This window comes from Schistocerca gregaria, chromosome 8 (genome assembly GCF_023897955.1).
Source record: "Schistocerca gregaria isolate iqSchGreg1 chromosome 8, iqSchGreg1.2, whole genome shotgun sequence".
Taxonomy (NCBI): Eukaryota; Metazoa; Arthropoda; class Insecta; order Orthoptera; family Acrididae; genus Schistocerca; species Schistocerca gregaria.
Genome location: NC_064927.1, coordinates 264,403,076 through 264,421,339, shown reverse-complemented (window position 1 = coordinate 264,421,339; position 18,264 = coordinate 264,403,076). Strand labels below are relative to the sequence as shown.

Sequence of the window (18,264 nt, the reverse complement as noted above, 5' to 3'; positions counted from 1 at the left end):
ACAAATAAATGAATCTGCGATCTAGCAGCCACTGCACATGCTATTACAATGTTACTTCCTTAAGACCATAGAAAAGGCAGATGTGGGTTTCCTGCGGGGTCAGCCTGTCCCAGCGTTGATTGAATGCATCTGCAGCTGAGAGCCGATGACCTTGTGACCTGTGAGAAACCCACTTCTGAGGCTACCGGTGCCCTCATGGCAGCAAAAGTGTTAATGGAAGCTGCCATGCTTTGCCAACTGCAGATTTTGTCCAAGTATTTCTGCATTTCCTTGTAATTATCCTACAATAATTCTTTCCTACAGACAACAGCTATATCAGTGAATAATCTTTTATTGATGTTGATCCTATAAGAGAAACCACTTTACCTATAAACAGAAGATTAGAAGCTCTATCACACTTTTGTGGGCCACATCCAATATTATTTTCGTTTCTGTACAACTTTTGTATAACATACTGGGTTCTACTGTCTGATATTCATCAAGCCAATCATATCACTCTGAAAACACGCTGTAAAACTATATCACGGTTAGTACTCGACGATGTGGTACAGTGCCAGTAGCACTTGGCAAACTAGGAAGACAGAATCTACCCATTCACCTGAATTTGTTTGAAAGATGCCATGTGTGTGTAAAGCAAGTGCGTTTTCCTTTCTTTTTGTTTTTTTCCTGCATCAGTGCTGATTATTTGAAGATAGCTTGTTTTTCTCCAGAAACATCATAATGTTTGAGCTCAGAATATGTGCAAGTGTTTCATTCAAGGTTTGCGAGATCTTTAAAAAACACTTTATTTTAATTTTCTGTTTGCCAATTTTCATTGCCAGTACCTGCCTGTGTTCTTTTAATGACACTTTGGGTCTCAGACTGTGGAAATCAGAGGATGCTGAACATCACTTCAAATGTAAATAGTCCTCACAGGCCGCCAATCACATTGTGCAAATTCCACAATATTTCCACGGAGCAACTGTCCGACATGTTCAGGTGGTTCAACCTTGCTGGTGGCTACTGAAGAGTCATATTACTACAAATGTTTACACCGATCTGACCTGATATGTTTGCCTGGGCATGTATGCCTCTGTAGTTGAATTGGAGCTTGTGGATGATGAAACTGAACAGGTTTATTAACAAGTACTTAAGCAGGTGATCACAGCAAATACTTACTTAAACAGACACAGTGTATGGTGTAAGTTTTTCAGGTAAATCACAGTTATGTACTTATCTAAAAAAATGGGATACTATTACAAAGCCAAAAAAGTGCATACAAAGTTTATTGAACTGTATCACAGCAAGATATGTTTGCAGTAAGTTGATCACAAAGGTTATCATACACAACACGAGAAAAAAGTTGCATCCTCCAAACTAGTAGAAAAATGACAAAAATTGGCATATTCAAAATGAATGCACAAATGTATTGTTGGTGTTTCTGGTGATGTACGGGTGCTCAAGCGCACTGACAAATGCAGGTACTAGTGTTGACACTAGCAACCTCAGATTGCGTAGAAGTGTTGTCTGTCGAAGTAATCTTTTGAAGGACTGAAACAAAAGATGTAGTGAATGTGGGAAGCTGCATGAAATTGTATATCTTCTTGACCTCACCATAAGGGATGTTTTAATTTCCTGTATCTTCCTTTCTTCAAGAACGGCACTTCAGTCCCTGCTCCAGACAGAGTGATCTCTAGAGTAATTAATACACTTCAGAGGAAAGGAGCAACCAAATCTGTCACGAGCAGCCATGCCACATGTGGCTTCATCCTTACATTTAGGTGGTGTGCCCACAGCACTTGCATCAAAACAGCACACTGGTTTGGGGACATAGGGCCATAGACATAGGAAAAGGAAACCTGCCTTGATATGCTCTAACAGTTTCGTGCTGTTGAAGGTAAGGATGAAGGAGTTAGATTTTATCAGATCCTCATTCACCCTTTTCAATATTCTTTACACATTAATGATACCTTCTTGAGCACACTCATCTTTCAATTCCTACTTGGGAATGCCGACTGGATCTCTACATGACACAACACCTTTGCTGTAACACAAGGTGTTGTGGAGCTCTGTTTCTATGGCATATTCCCCAGGGCATTTAGCTTTCCAGAGGTTTGTCTCTTCTTGGGTACTAGCAGTTTCAACCAACAGTGTTCCATTACACAATTATTTGACTGATTTCAATGTACCTGTGACACTGTAAACCTTTTTCAATATAAGAAGCTGAACCTTCTTAAAGCTGTCCTCCTTATGTTTCACCATCAAGAATACATTCTGACCAGCAGCATGCATTCTGTTACTAATGAATGAAGAACTCTGTGTAAGTCCCGAGGTTGCTCACTAACAACTGTTCCTTCTCAACACCTATGTTTCTCAGTGGTGCGCAGCACATCTTGAGACTGAGGTTTTTTTAAAGAGGTTTTTACCACCCATCTGGTCAATCAAGACAAGATACCCATTCACTGGGACACACAACGTTCTACCACTGCTACCACTGCATCCCATTGTGATCGCTGAAGCATGCCCGGCACTTATGGTGACTGACAGAACTGCCGGTGCTTACAGCTCAGGAACTCCTTGATTGCCAAGCCCGTACCCAGCAAACAAATGCTGAGCCTCTGATAGTGCACAAATGTAGTAAATAGAAACTGTTGCCAAACAAGTAAACTGTAGTTTCCAAAATAAAAATTATTAGAAACAATTACCCAACAGAACCAAAACAAGTGAAGGGATCCTGGAAATCAGGAGACAGTTCACTTGAAATACACAAAACACAGACATGGCACTTCAGGCTGTTGAGTTTCTTGGATGATTCAGATGTTTCACAGGACTCATAATATTGTGTGTATGTTGTTATGATAATAATGACAATGCTGTAGACTTCACCATGTGTTATTAACTTGAAGACCTTCACACACTGTCAATCTCTCTGCTATACTTGAAATTTAATGTGATGTCTTATCAACACTAGTCAGTCCTAGGGCTGCTTTCTAGATTAGCTGAATGAATCACCTTCAGTTCACAAGAATCAAAGGAAAACCATTTCTATAATAACTGTACCTAGCAAAGCACTGAAATATTCAATTCAGCCTTCCCATATACTGCTTTAGCCTTCTTTTGTTTTAAAATGTTAATATGAATTGTGATGTTACAAACAGTATGAATTCAAGTCAATAATACAGTTCATGTATGTATACAAAATTATGATTTTGGACATTTTAAACTTACTGATCCAACTTGTATGTTGAGATCATCCATCAAGGCACGATTCTCATCCAGCATCTGATCAACGGACTGCTCAGTCAAGAACAATTGTCGATGAGGTACATCTGAAGAAACCACTACACGCACCTGAAACACATTAGAAATAATAAATTTAACTTTTTCTTCTTATAACAACTATGCTAAGATACAATGGTTGCAAGGTACAGTTTACAAGTAAACTGTATATGCAGCTGTGAATATTTAAGTAACTGCTGTCACATATTTACACTGCATGTGTGCAGAAATTCTTGCAACTGAGTAAGGAGTCAATTGAGTGCTTGAATAAGGTTCAAATGGTTCTGAACACTACGGGACTTAACATCTGTGGTCATCAGTCCCCTAGAACTTAGAACTACTTAAACCTAACTAACCTAAGGACATCACACACATCCATGCCTGAGGCAGGATTCGCGCGGTTCCAGATTGCGTGCCTAGAACCGCTAGACCACCGCGGCCGGCACTTGAATAAGGCTCAACTGTATCAACAGAATGAAATGCAAACCATTAAATCATATTATCTTGCATACAGGAAAATATTATGAAAAAGCAAATGATATGATAAAGGACTAGAATTTGCCATACTTCAGCCCATGTACAGGGCTGCTCATAATGGGGAATTACCCTTCTAAAACAAAAACAGCTGAATAAATAGAAATTTAAAGTCAATGAAGAGCGAAAAACATGTGGGGGCTGCGTTACCAACATGGTAACCATTTGGAAGACCCATCTCGTAATTTTCAAATGGAAAGAGGACCAGGTGACTTAAAAGTTGATGGCATTACCACAAGCCATACATACTGAGATTGCCATGATAACACGAGAGAGAAGCACTCATTTTTGCAGAGGATTTCAACCAACACCACCCTGAGAGATCACCGATTACCCCAAGTGTGGTGGTGAAACTTCTCTCGAAATTACACAAAACTGACTGTCATAGAAATACAGAAAGTTTGAAGATAAAAAGAAAGTTTGAAGATAAAAAACACCTAAGGAGGGAGCAACATCAACAGCTGTTCTGGCATCATTCAATAAAGGGCCACAGTGCAGTACTCACATCATCTTGCAGAAAACCGGGATCAGCTGCACATCAGTCATGAAATTCTGACCATGTAATGCACACCCTTACAAAACGAAAATATTATAGCATTTCACTAAGGGTGTTTGTAATTGGCAGCTGTTTGCAGAATGAGCAACACACAAGCTGGATGAAAACATTCATTTCCTCTACAGTATACTCTTTGCAGATAAAGCTAATCTATGTGTACCGAGAGATAAATAAACAGATTCACATATGCGGGTCAAATGTCAGTCCTCAATGGATGCATCCACCAAAGGTAGTTGCCCATCAAAAGTGATTTTTTGGGGTGGAGTACATGGTACTTATATTATAGGGGGCTTCTTCGTTCAGGCTATACTAACAGCAGCTCATTATTTGAGGTTGTTAAAGATATGCTGTCATTGTTGCTGTCTGAGGATGAGACATTTTCAACTCACTTTCAGCAAGATGGTGCCCAACCTCTTTACACGCTGGTTGGATGGGTATACACAGATACCCATTTTTTTCTGAGATGGATAGGTCATAGAAGATCTGTGGAGTGGTTGCAACATTCAACAGATGTAAGTAATTAGATTTCTATCTGTGGTGACATTTGTTGGCAATTGTGTATGCAGTGGAAATCAGAGATCTTGTACATCTCAAGGAGCTAACTGTTTGTGTTTGCACTTGTGCTTGCACTATTGTTGGCATTAAGTCCATGAGGAATGGGTGGCATTCATTTGAAGCTGTGTGAAAGTAGTAAAGTACTTAAATAGCACTTGGTATCTGTAGTTCTAAGTGACTATGTTCTTTGAAAAATATCAGTGTTGTCAAGTAAATACACACATCAAAAAAAGATTAGCATCAACCCGGTTCCCAGAACTCCTGAAGATAGACGTTGCCTGTGGATATTGTATCACAAACACAGTCCTTTGACTGTTCACAGATGTCACTAAACCCGCCCAAAGATGCAAACAACCATGCATGAGCAGCATGTATTAGACAGAGGGTGTCCAACAGCCAATCACTTCCAGTCATTCCACCAAGGACTGCTGCTGCCTTGGATGACCACTACCTATGGATTATGGCTCAGAGGAATCCTGACAGCAACACCACCATGTTGAATAATACTTTTTGTGCAGCTACAGGACATTGTGTTACGGCTCAAACTATGTGCAGTAGGCTGCACGATATGCAATTGCACTCCTGACATCCATGGCGAGATCCATCTTCGCAATCACAACACGATGCAGCATGGTACAGATTGGCCCAACAACATGCCAAATGGACCACTCAGTATTGAAATAATGGTCTCTTCACCGAGGAGCGTTGCATATGCTTTCAACCACACAATCATCGGAGACGTGTTTGGAGGCACCTGGTCAGGCTGAATGCCTTAGACATACACATTGTCCAGTGAGTGCAGCAAGGTGGAGGTCCCCTGCTGTTTTGGGGTGGCATTATGTGGGGCTGCAGTATGCCACTGGTTGCCATGGAAGGCGCTGTAATGGCTGTATGATACATAAATGCCACCCTCTGACTGATAGTGCAACCATATTGGCAGCATACTGATAGTCATTCGTTTTCATGGAAGACAATTCGCACCCCCATCATGCACATGTTGTGAATGACTGCCTTCAGGATAACAACATCGCTCGACTAGAGTGGCCAGCATGTTCTCCAGACATGCCTGGGATAGACTGAAAAGAGCTGTTTATGGATAACGTGACCCACCAACCACTCTGAGGCATCTGTGCCTTATCACCGTTGAGGAGTGGGACAATCTGAACGAACAGTGCCTTGATGAACTTATGAATAGTATGCCATGATGAATACTGGCATGCATCAATGCAAGAGGACATTCTACTGTGTATTAGAGGTACTGATGTGTACAGCAACTTGGACCACCACCTCTGAAGGTCTCCCTGTATGGTGGTACAACATGCAATGTGTGGTTTACATGAGCAATAAAAAGGGCAGAAATGATGTTTATGTTGATCTCTATTCCAATTTTCTGTACAGGTTACGGCACTCTCAGAACCGAGGTGATGCAAAACACTTTTTGATGTGTGTATTAGGCTTCAAACAGGAGACAAACTATTTAGTACAAATAAGGAGGCAACCACATTTTAAAAGTAGTAGGTGCCTTTCTAATTTACTTGATTAAATTTAGTTGCCATAAACATGAATAGCGTCAAGCAATATAGTACAAATTTTTCTTAATACAGTGTGTGCATTAAATTTCTAGGAACTGCTTGTCTTGTGTTAATATTTACCTTGACTCTTTCCCCATTCCTTAAGGTTCTTCTCCTTTTTTTGGGTGCACAGAAGATAAAGGGAAAATGAAAGACTAACTTAATTTATGAAGTTGTTGATCTTAGTACCTGACAGCAATGCGAACTAAAACATGTCAACACATTTGCTTTTAAGAATTCAATTACTTAATTAACTTTTGTCAGTTCTGGTGTAAGTAACATAACATATTTTTACAAACGATGCATTAAACAAAGGTTTGATTTACAACAATAAATACAAGACAATTTAGAAATTAAAACCTATTTTCAATTACATTCCTAACATGTCCATTTTCAATTAAATTCCAAACATGCCAATTTTCAAACAGGTTTCATTAATAAGTGACAAGTTATTCAGAAATGATTCTTTCCATCTTTAGGTAGGTTACAGTTATTTGATCAATGTTTTCAACTCCTGTCAAGTGAGTGATGGAACACCACTTTAGGAGGGACGGGAAGCATCTTGGCTGGGATGTCCTTCATCGCAGGGCATGAAGATAGATAATCAAAGGCCTGAAGAAGGATGTGCTTCAATTTTTCTAGTTCAGGGAAGTACTGGGTGATGAGGAGGGGCTCCTTTGTATCTGGTTCTTGATGGTGGTGGGAGGAATTGGGGTGTCTGGGAATATGGCATAAGAAATCTGGGGGATAGTGTCTATGTATGAAGGCCTCTATGATACTTTCAGTGTTCTGGACAAAGGAGCTACCATCATTGCAAATACACTGTTCTCTGGTGGCTAGACTGTACGGGAGGGATTTTCTGGTATGAGAGGGATAGAAACTGTCGAGATGCAGGTACTTTTGGTAGTTGGTGGGTTTAATGAGAACAGAGGTGTGGCTGGAGCCCACAGAGAGATGGTCAACATCCAGGGAGGTGACACTCTGGGTTGTGAAGGACTAAGTGATGTGGGTGGGGGAGAAGGTGGTGTGGTGAGGTTGTGAAGGGATGAGGATAGGGTGTCCTGGTCCTGTGTGCAGATCATGAAGAAATTGTCAATGAACCTGAACCACCTCAGAGGTTTGGGGTATTGGGAGGCTGAGATGGTTTCTTCTAGATGGCCCATTAACAGGTTGGCACAGGAGGCCATATGGGTGCCCATGGCTGTGCCTCAGGTTTGTTTGTATACCGTCCCCTCAAAGGAGCAGCAGTTGTGTATTAGGATGTAGCTAGTAAAGTATAAGGAATAAGGTCTTGGGTTTGGAGTCTTATGGATGTCGGGAGAAGTGATGTTCAATAGTGGCAAGACCATAGGCATGACAGATGTTGGAATATAGGAAAGTGACCTTGGGGTAAAAAAGTGGGAGAGTTGGTGAAGCAAGTGGTTGATATCTTTGAACTGGAAGGCTTGATTCTGGGCAATGGGTTGGAGGGGTTGGTCAATGAGGGATGAAATTTTTTCAGTGTGAGCACAATAATATTTATGATGGGGCATACATGATGGTTGGTCTGTGAATTTTGGGGAGCAGACAGAAAGTGGGTGTGCAGGATGTGATGAGGCGAGGAAGGAAATGGAGTAGGGGAGAGGTTCTTGGAAAGGACTACAGTTTTAAGCAAGGATTGGAGGTTATTTTAGAATCCTGAGATGGAATCAATCTGGCAGAGTTTATAGATGGAGGTGTCACACAATTGGCAGAGGCTTTCTGCCAGATAGTCACTGTAATTCATAACAACAGTGGTGGAACCTTAGTTAGCAGGTAAGTGGATTAGGTCATGAAGTGTTTTGAGGCTGTATATAGCTGTCCTTTCTTCTGCTGAAAGGTTAGAGTTCTTGGGATGGAACCTGGGTACGGCTGGCGAGACCTAACAGAAGGTAAAGAATTCCCAGAAGATGAATAGGCATAGGTTAAACAGGTGGATGAGGAGAGATCCACAGCTGAATGGTGGCATGAACTGGGAGATACAGGGTTCAGTGTTGGGATGAAGTTGGATTTGGTTGGAAGGATCAGTGGCAAAGAAGTGTCTCTCCAGTGCAGGGATCAAGAGAATGAGAGCAGGTCTTTAACAAATTCAGCATGGTTACATTTTGGTTTAGGGCTGAAGGTGAGGCCTTTGAATAGGACAAGGAGGAACAATGTGGTTCCCTTCCGCACCCAATCTCCACAACATCCTAATGTATCTCTATGACACTCCCAATCCCAACCACTTGCTACAGGGGTCATATCCATGTGGGAAGGCTAGGTGCAAGACTGCCAAATCCACCCCCAAAGCACTTCCTATTCCAGTCCTGTCACAGGCTTATAGGCCGGACTACCTATGAAAGCAGCCATGTCATACAACAGTTCTGCTGCTATCATTCCTCAAGCATTTTATATTGGTATGGCCATCAACCAGCTGTCAACTGGGATGAATGACCACTGTTGAACTGTGTTCAAGAGCAAAATGGAATATCCCATTGCACAACATGCAGCTGAACGTAACATGCTTAATTTTAATGGCTGCTTTAGAAGCCGGGCCATCTGGATGCTTCCCTCCACTACCAGCTTTTCTGAACTGCACAAATAGAGTTATCTTTACACCAAATTCTCAGCTCTTGAAATCTTCCCGGCCTCAACCTGCGTTAACTCACTGTCCATGCACCCTCCACCCCTCGGTTTCCACCTCCTCTGTCTTATCACGTCCACTGGCCTCATGTCCCCTCATGCTCATTGTGCACTGCTCTCTGCCAATGCACCCACCAATCCTTTTCCCTCTTCTCTGCTCCTCCTCTTTCTGCTCTCTTTTTTTCCCTTCCCTCCCTCCCCCACAACCTCATGATGCTGCACCAGGTAGACTTGTCTGCCACCTCCAGTTCTTGCACACTTCACCAGGCAAAGTTTCAGTCTGGCCTGAGCAGCCAGAGATAGTGGTAATGTGTGTGTAAGATTTGCTTGCTTATGTGATTGCGTGCACTTTTTGTTTTTGGATGAAGGTTTTGCCCAAAAGCTTACATTATAACAGACTTTTAATTGAGCCTGTCTGCAACTCAATGTGTCATCTTTGGGATGAGTAGCAATCTAGTCTTTCTATAACTGTTGATATTCCAATCTGGACTTTTCACTGTCTGAAACATGCTACTAAATTAGTTTCATTCGATGAGAATATTAAACATTCACAAAGGTGGAAACATCTTGCAAGAGAAGTTGCAAGACTGAGGATGAATAATGACCACATTGAATGTCTGAATGTATCAGTAAAAGAAAAATTGACAGTTCTTGTGTGTTATAAAATAGATGGAAATGTAAAGTTATTGCCATTAATTATTACAAAGTTTACAGGCAGATGTTTTAAGAACAAACAAATATCGTGTACTTTGACTACAATAGCATTACTTGGATCAAGAAGTTAACAATTCTTATCAGCCCCCCCCCCCCCCCCCCCCAGAAAACAATGGACAGTCGTTAAAGATTTTGCCATAGTATCTCATCACCATGTCCATCCTGTATCATTCACCGAATAAAACAATATCTGAATGAAAAGTTTTACTATTTTTGGAAATATTCTTTAAATCAAACACCAGATGGGGACATCGCATGTGACTTAAAAATGTAGATCTGGTGAATTCCTGTTGATCTGTATTAGAGTTTCCATACTTGTGATTAGAGAGTACTTGTATGACCTAAAAAAAAGTTTTATTTCCAATTCCGAGTCACTCCTTCAGCATAACTGAAGTAAGCAGCTATTTAAGGAGAAACTATTTGGGTCTCTAGCATTGAACAGATGGACTTACAATGAAATGCCAAAAATCTCGTAAAAAGATGGGTAGTGAATAAGATGAACTGTATATAGTGGTATACAGCCAGTTATACTTAAACCTGCCAAAAACCACATACATAATTCCACAAATTACATGAATGCAACCATATCAAATAAGTCACATCTCCTGACATATTTGGCTAGGAAGCATCATCCACCTACTACACTTAAGACTGACAGTGTAGCCTTCTCATCCACCTAATAAAAATGTCACCCACACTATTTTGCATATTAATACACACCAACATGGCCACATAAATGGGCAGTGGAGGAGTATAGTACTGCCACACCTTCTATGATGGGCATTGTGTCACATTCTGATTTATAAACACTGTGCATTAATGAAAGGGGTACTGTACCACTGTCTTTGAGAGCTGCCTGTTTCAGGTGCCAGATTTCTAATTTTAATATCTAACTACTACGGCGGGGTTTGAGCAGCCCACACAAGACTTTTTTATGTAATTTCTACTGTTGGCGCACTACAGATCCATCAGTTTAGGTATTCTCAGTAGGCTGCAGAGGCTTATGACAGGTGACGTGACCTGCACTCTTGCAACAGTAAGTACCTGTTTTACATTATTGGGGTTTCTGTAGACCCCACATGTGATTTTGTGTAGCATTTACTTACAACATGCTAATACAGTAATTTGCTTATATTCTAGTATATTTATAACAATGGCTCACTTTATCTCTGATGAGGATATTTTATGACTGTTAGATGAAGGCACTGACTCAGAAAGTAAAAATAACACAAAAGAAGAAGAAGAAGAAGAAGAAGAAGAAGGACTTGACATCAGCGATCATGATTCAATACACAGTTAAGACCTTTCTGGATCAGAGATCGAGAAAATTGATGAGGAAGAAGAAGAAAGCCAAGTAAGAACAGATACAAATGGAGTAAATCTGCCTCACATTCATATTGTACACTACAGCACAATACTATGTGAAAGAGATTGAAATGATCTGCTGTTTCTAACAGTAAAATGTCGCCAGTAGAGAGTTGGAAACTTTTATTTACTGGTGATGTGATTGGGACTAGCATGCACTATACCAACAAAAAACTTGATGACAAATATTAAACTACATTATTACAGCCATACTATGCTAAAAACAGTGACTGCTGTGAATTGAGAACTTAACTTGGATTGCTTGTGTTTATTTTAATATTCAAGTCAAACCACAAAGATATTAGATTGCTAATGGCAACTGATTTTACTGGTAGAGATATTTCTCAAGGTGTAATGGGACTAAAAAGGATTTTATTCATTTATTTCAATGTAACATTTGATGACATCAGTACACGCAAAGAAAGAAAATCTACAGATAACACTGGCCTTGATAAAAGAAATTTTTGAAAATTTTTAATAGTGACTGTGGTGTGAACTATCCTTGTTCAGAATATTTATGTTTTGATGAAATGTTGGTAATATTTTGAGGAAGATGCTCATTCAGAATGTTTATCAATAGTAAACTTGGAAACTAGGGCCTGAAAATGCATAAGGCATACATATACTCTGGAAAACCATTTACCCACAGAAATACCCTTTTCGCAGTGCCAACAGAGAATGTGCTAAAGCTTGCAGAGTAGTTTTATGGAACCAAAGACTAACATATGTACGCACTGTATGAAACAACAAATGGGAAATCCTTCACGAGTTTTTGCCTAATAAAAGAGAACGCACTGAATCAAAACATTTTTTGGATATGTATGAGACAAGACCTTGGTGTCATTCATTCCAAAGAAGTATAAAAGAGTAGTTTTCTATGCATCACAATGTGTCTTCAAATCAAAAATTGAAGAAACCTGTAATTACATAATTTTACAATAACACTAAAGGAATAGTTGACATTTTAGATTTGAAATCCTCAAATTATACTTGTTCATGTAGAACAAGAAATGGCCGAACACAATTTTTGTTGCTATACTGAATATTTCTCTTGCTAACAGATGTTTTTTGGTCAGTTCTAATACAAATAAAAATCAGTAACAGAGGATACATAAAGTCCATTACAATGGGTCTTGTAAAGATACATATTTGCAGCGGATTAGAAAATAACCCAAATTTGGCCAAAGATATACAGGAAATAATGTGCAACTTGGCTCGCAAAGAACAAACTTTATCAATGCCTAATGCAGATGAGCCCGGTACTAGTAATTCTCAAAAGTGAATGTGTTACATTTGCCTGAGGTTGAAAGATATAAAGAGCTCTCCAACATGTAAAACTTTAAAATAATTTATTTTGTAAGCCTCACACAAAGACAATCAATTATTGTTTGTCCTGCAAACCCAAAGAAAATGAATGATTTTGTAGGCTCTTAATAATGTACTGTCATTTTTCCTTACTAATAGTATTTTTGTTTTGCAATTTTAATTTCATTTTGTGTTCCTATCTTGTTTAAAAAAACAAAGATTTTAATTACAAGTTAATTATGGAGTTGATTTTTATGTCATTTTATCTAAGCAAGAAAATAAAAAACTGGAAACAAGTTTTTGTAAATGATTTAAAATTTCTGTTAAGACTGACTACTGTAAGCACAATAAACACTTTAAAAACGTTATATTTTATTACGTAAATATATAAATACATAAGTTAATTCCAATTATTATTTATAAACATACCTAAACTCTGTTGGGGTACTTCTAGATCCTAAATGCAAGCATATGTTACTAAAAACAGCATCAGTATTTAAAAGGTTAAGTAAGTTAGAATCACTGCCACAATTAAGTAAATTGTTCACCAGTCAAATTTTGATGGCTTCCTTCATCACCGGGTCCTTTAAGTATCATGAAGACATTATAATCCTCATGTTTTCATAGCCCATGGAGTGGCCAGTCTCTATGTAGTGCTCAGCCACTGCTTATTTGCAACATGTGTAGCAGTGATGCTCCAAGCAACATTAGTGAATGGTTCTCATGTCATCTGCACATCAAACAAAAATCTGTACTGGTAGGTGATCTAGTATATGCCTGCATTATACAGTATTAGGTCAAACTTTACAAAGCAATTGAGAGTGGCTGGGCAAAAGATAATCTTCACTTTCTACTTAGAAAACTTCTGATCTACTCCAGAAGAAATATCCCCTACTTACAGGAAAGCCATGGATTTGAACCTTTCCTCTCAAACCTCTTGGTTCCCAGGGGATTCACTTTTGGTCTGAACTACAGATCCTTCCATTTTTGTGGAGTACACTCCCATTATCTTCAAATGCTATTTTTAATTGTTCAAGATATTCAAAAAGGCAGTTGTCCATAATGGTACACACTATGTGGACAATTGTATTGATGACACCAGCTGGAAAAACGGAAATGATCATATAGTGTCAGCGGCCGGGAGTTCCCATTCAAGTAGTTCGGCCACCAAGTGGAAGTCTTACTGACTGCAATGCCACATTGGGCGACTTGCGAGTTGACAATGGGGATGAAATGATGATTAAGACAGCACAACACCCAGTCCCTGAGGGGGGGGGGGGGGGGGGGGAATCTCCCACGCCAGCCTGGAATCGAATCCAGGCCCCTGTGCGAGGCATTCCAACGTGCTGACCATTCAGCTAATGGGGTGGACAAGACACCAGCTGTCTGTGGTGGATGGTAATAAACTGTCTGCCTGCAGGTATAAAACTGAGTGTTTTGGCTTGTGGTATGTTCAGTTACGAAGAGCACTGCATTCTTGAGGCAAAGCTGTGTAAGTGGCACTCATTTCCTATCACATGCTTTTTAACGGCTCAGCTTCAGTTAGCCAGCAGTTCCCCCACTTGTCCTCATGTGGGCAAGTGGTTGCTGAATATGATCCAACAGGTGAGTACCCCTTCCACATGCAAGGAAACATGGCAGTTAGCTGTGTCTCAATGGAGCAGAAGGAAATAGCATGTAGCATCTTTACTGCAACTTTGTAGCAAATGCGAATATGTGCACAGATGAGTGAGATACCCATGGCCTTAACACACCACACAGGCAGCTGTGTTATTAGGCACAGAAGTTGCATGCAATTACTTCCATCAACCTACTCTCTCTCACACAAGCTCGGTGAAGATTAGGCAGATTGACTATACATTTGTAACACTGAAGAGTACATCTCCCAAATGTGCTGTCAGTTTTGTGACACACTAAAACAGTCAAAAAAGGGAGGTTTCATTCTTTTCCATCTGAATGTGAACTGATATTTTAATGGATGTAACTAAGATGATAAAAGAATTGATGAAGTTCATCATCACCATGGGGCCACACCACAAATTTATCATCCACATACCTCAAAAAAATATCAGTATAAATTTTAAAAGTCCAGCGCCTTTTCCTCAAAGTCCTTCATAAACAAACTTGCCAACAAAGTTGAATAATGAATATTCTGAGGTAAGGACATGCTAAAATAAAGTTATAATCTGTGTACCAAAATGTTTTGCACATTATACGTGGGCTATCCACAAAGTACATTATGTTTTGGAATTAAAAATAAATAAAGTATTGGAAATTTTTTTATTATATACAGACAAAAGCCACACTTAAATACTACTATTCTACAGTTGCCATTTAAATTAAGGCACTTATCGTAGCGATGGAAATTCCTTCGTCGTAAAATTCGGCCACCTGCGCCTTCAACCACGTGGTTACTTCTTCTTGAAGTTGTGCATCGTCATCAAAACGCTGCATAGCCAACCACTTCTTCATTGCTAGGAATAAGTGGAAGTCGCTTGGTGCCAGGTCGGGACCATACAGCGGATGAGGAAACAACTCCCACTTAAAAGATTCGAGAATTTCACGAGTGGCATTTGCCGTGTAGGCCTGGCTGTTGTCGTGAATCAGCTAGATGTATGAGCCCAACTTTCCCCTGCGCTTGTTTTGTATTGCTCTTCTGAGGTTGTGCAGAGTTTGGCAAATCCACAAAAATCACACCTTTTCTGTCCCAAAAAACAATCGGCATCACCTTGCTTGCCGACATTGTCTGCATGCTTTTCTTGGATTTTGGGGGGGAATTTGTGTGCCCCCACTGCATTGACTGCAATTTTGTCTCGCAGTTCACATGCTTAACCCATGTTTTGTCACCAGTAATGATGCGATCGAGTAATGAGTCGCCATCTTTCTCGTAAGCATCCAAAAACGTTAACGCTGCAGCCATTCGCTGATTTTTGTGAATCTCTGTCAAGATTTTTGGTATCCATCTTGCACAAAACTTGTGGTAACCAAGCTTTTTGGTAATGATTTCATGTAACAAACTTTGTGAAATTTGTGGAAAACTCATAGAGAGTTCTGTTATTGTGAAATTACGGTTGTCACGGACCGTGGCATCGACTTTTTTGACAAGTTCGGCAGTCACTATGCTGGGTCTTCCACTTCGCTCTTCGTCGTGAACGTTAGTTCATCCATTTTTAAATTTTATGACCCATTGACGCACTCCACCTTCAGTGATTATGTTATTCCCATACACTTCACAAAACTGCTGATAGATTTCTATAGGTGCACAGTTTTTTGCACTCATAAACCTTATTACAGCACGCACTTCACACTTTGCGGCATTTTCAATTAACGCTGGCATTTCAAACTGTCACAGTAACTCAACGGAGTACAGCACGAACCTCTCAATAGCACAGCAGGATGCCGACTGAGCGGGGAATGCCATGACACCAAGATGGCCGCGCTAGCCCCGCCCCTAACGGACACAAACGAAAACGTAATGTACTTTGTGGATAGCCCTCGTATTTTCCAATGAATGATTAAAACTCTATGAGGAAGACTTTGGTAACAATGATACGACATCAAAATTGACCAATCAGTCTGAACTGTTGAGCCTGAGAGGCTGCAGTCTGTTAATAAATTCAGTTTAGTTCCATATGTAGTGAGGGCACTTCTGAACAATAGATGTCTACAACAAGGCTAAGAGCTTGGCAATGAAATATTTTAGAGACTCAGTCAGTATTTCTTGCTTTTGAGCAAGGGCACATCCTTCTTGCACAGCATTAGCAAACCATATAACCTCAGTGCAGCTGCATCATGAATTTTTAATATATTCACTACTTCTTGATGGAATGAGGAAGCATTCAAGAGAAAATACATCTTGAGACCATGTGGTTAGTGGGGTACTTACTTATCAATCTTGTTATATGTGCAATCATCCAGCAGAATTTTCATTTTAGCATCATAGATGTCATGTGGTATTAAAACAGTCTTTGTATGGGACATCAACCCAACATCCACATGCTACAGCCTGACAAGTCAGCAATTGCTGGACAGCACACTATGTGGCAGTGGGCAGTATACCATGAAAATGTCAAGAGTTTAACATCCACATCATCCTTCTGAAAGTTGACGATTAAGAAAGCCTTCAATATATCTCTGACTAATGACTTACCAAATTGCAATGGTGGTTCTAAGTAAGGTGAAATGTGAATCCAGCACTTGAAACAGTGAGCTCCCAAAGACAGCAGTATAATGGCCCTGTTGTTAACGTCCAGTGTTTGCAAATCAGAACCTGTGACATGTTCTCTGCTATAGATAGAATGCCAGTGATATCCATCTCAGCTGCTGAAGGGAAATTTCTGCAGCTGTGGTGGTCTGTACCTACATGTTCAAGAGTGCAAGTTGTTTGTTTATTAGACAAGTGGGAGGGTTGCAACAACAGTCCTACATCTCTAAATATGGCTCCATGGTTCCAAGCTGAAATATCACCAGAGGAACACTTACTGGATATGACTGCAAGAACTTAATTTCATAGAACAAGCATGAAAACATGAAGATTCTCACATAAGTAATTGTTTGCAGCGTGCTAAAATACAAAACAGAAATGTCCATTACAAAACAGAAAAATCAATCATCTTATCAGACAGATCACCTGTAGATATTCTTTCCACTGTAAAGCTTTTAAAGCAGACACAGCAAATGAACAAGACATGCATCAATGTTATAAAAATTCTAATTTATAAAAGGCTCAGAAAGTTATGTACATGAATTAGCAACCAACACAATTGATCAGCTACACAGAATTGCTAATAATAAAAATCTCTTCACTTAGCTTCCACCATTTTACATGTACATAACCATTGTTCCTGGGTAAGCGTCCAAGAGGTCACATGAATACAAAGCTAGCAGTACCAGGTAAACATCATCTACTTGACATAACTGAAGCAACAAAAGTTGTTTATGTAAGAGCTTCCCTCTTACATTTAAATTGTATTCACACATCTAAGTACACTCCGCAGTTCACAATCAAACATACACATAGCATACACCTTTCTATCTGTAGTTTAATGTTAATATAATTAATGTCTACACAGCTAGCAATGTATCGGAGGAAAGAGTAACAACTAAACAACATTGAAGGTCATTAGTCTCACAGTTTTCATTATCACCCTGAAAAAATAAAGTGGCATAATTATTTTTCTTTGTTTACAGGTACGTGTCTCCAATCCTTGGCACCTGTGGAAATCCTTGAATAAGGTTACCATAGCAAGCCGCTAGAGGAGCCAAAGCAAAATGTTGCATCTCACTGGTAAAGTGAAGTTTCATAAAGTAATTCATTTTCTGTGTTTGAAGAGGAACAATGTTGGAACAATCAACACTGAGTTGGTGAAGTGCATGGCGATAACGCGTCACTGTATGACACAATGGTTAAGTGGCATAGGCATTTTCAGTGTGGTCAGACAAGTCTGAATGTTGAATAATGAACTGGTAGATCACTTCTCTGTGTCAAACTGTGAATTATAAGAGAAGTGGAGTTCCTCAGGTTCCTCAGGCTTGAAGGGCAGAATATCACATTTGAGGCAATAGTGAAAAAAGTGAAAGTCCATCATAGATCAGTTTTCAGTGCCTCACTCAACATTTAAAAAATAACAAACACTGAATCTCTGACTGATTTCACCTATCCCAGAAGTCCAGCAAACCAAGGAAGTGGGAGGAATGTTGTACATTTGTTTTTGAAGAGGGTCTGTCTTAAGCAAAACTCAATTTTTCATTTTCTTTTAATGTTTT

The 18,264-nt window shown here is 39.7% G+C and overlaps 1 protein-coding gene across 2 annotated transcripts in view; it reads right to left on the bottom strand.

Moving 5' to 3' along the window:
- Positions 1-18,264, bottom strand: part of LOC126284228 (putative ATPase N2B) — a 68,674-nt gene that overhangs the window by 16,487 nt on the left and 33,923 nt on the right. For both annotated transcript variants that reach the window (XM_049983003.1, XM_049983004.1), the window contains one exon: positions 3,208-3,330. In XM_049983003.1, the coding sequence (XP_049838960.1) occupies positions 3,208-3,330 (123 nt within the window). The remainder of the gene's footprint in view (positions 1-3,207; positions 3,331-18,264) is intronic.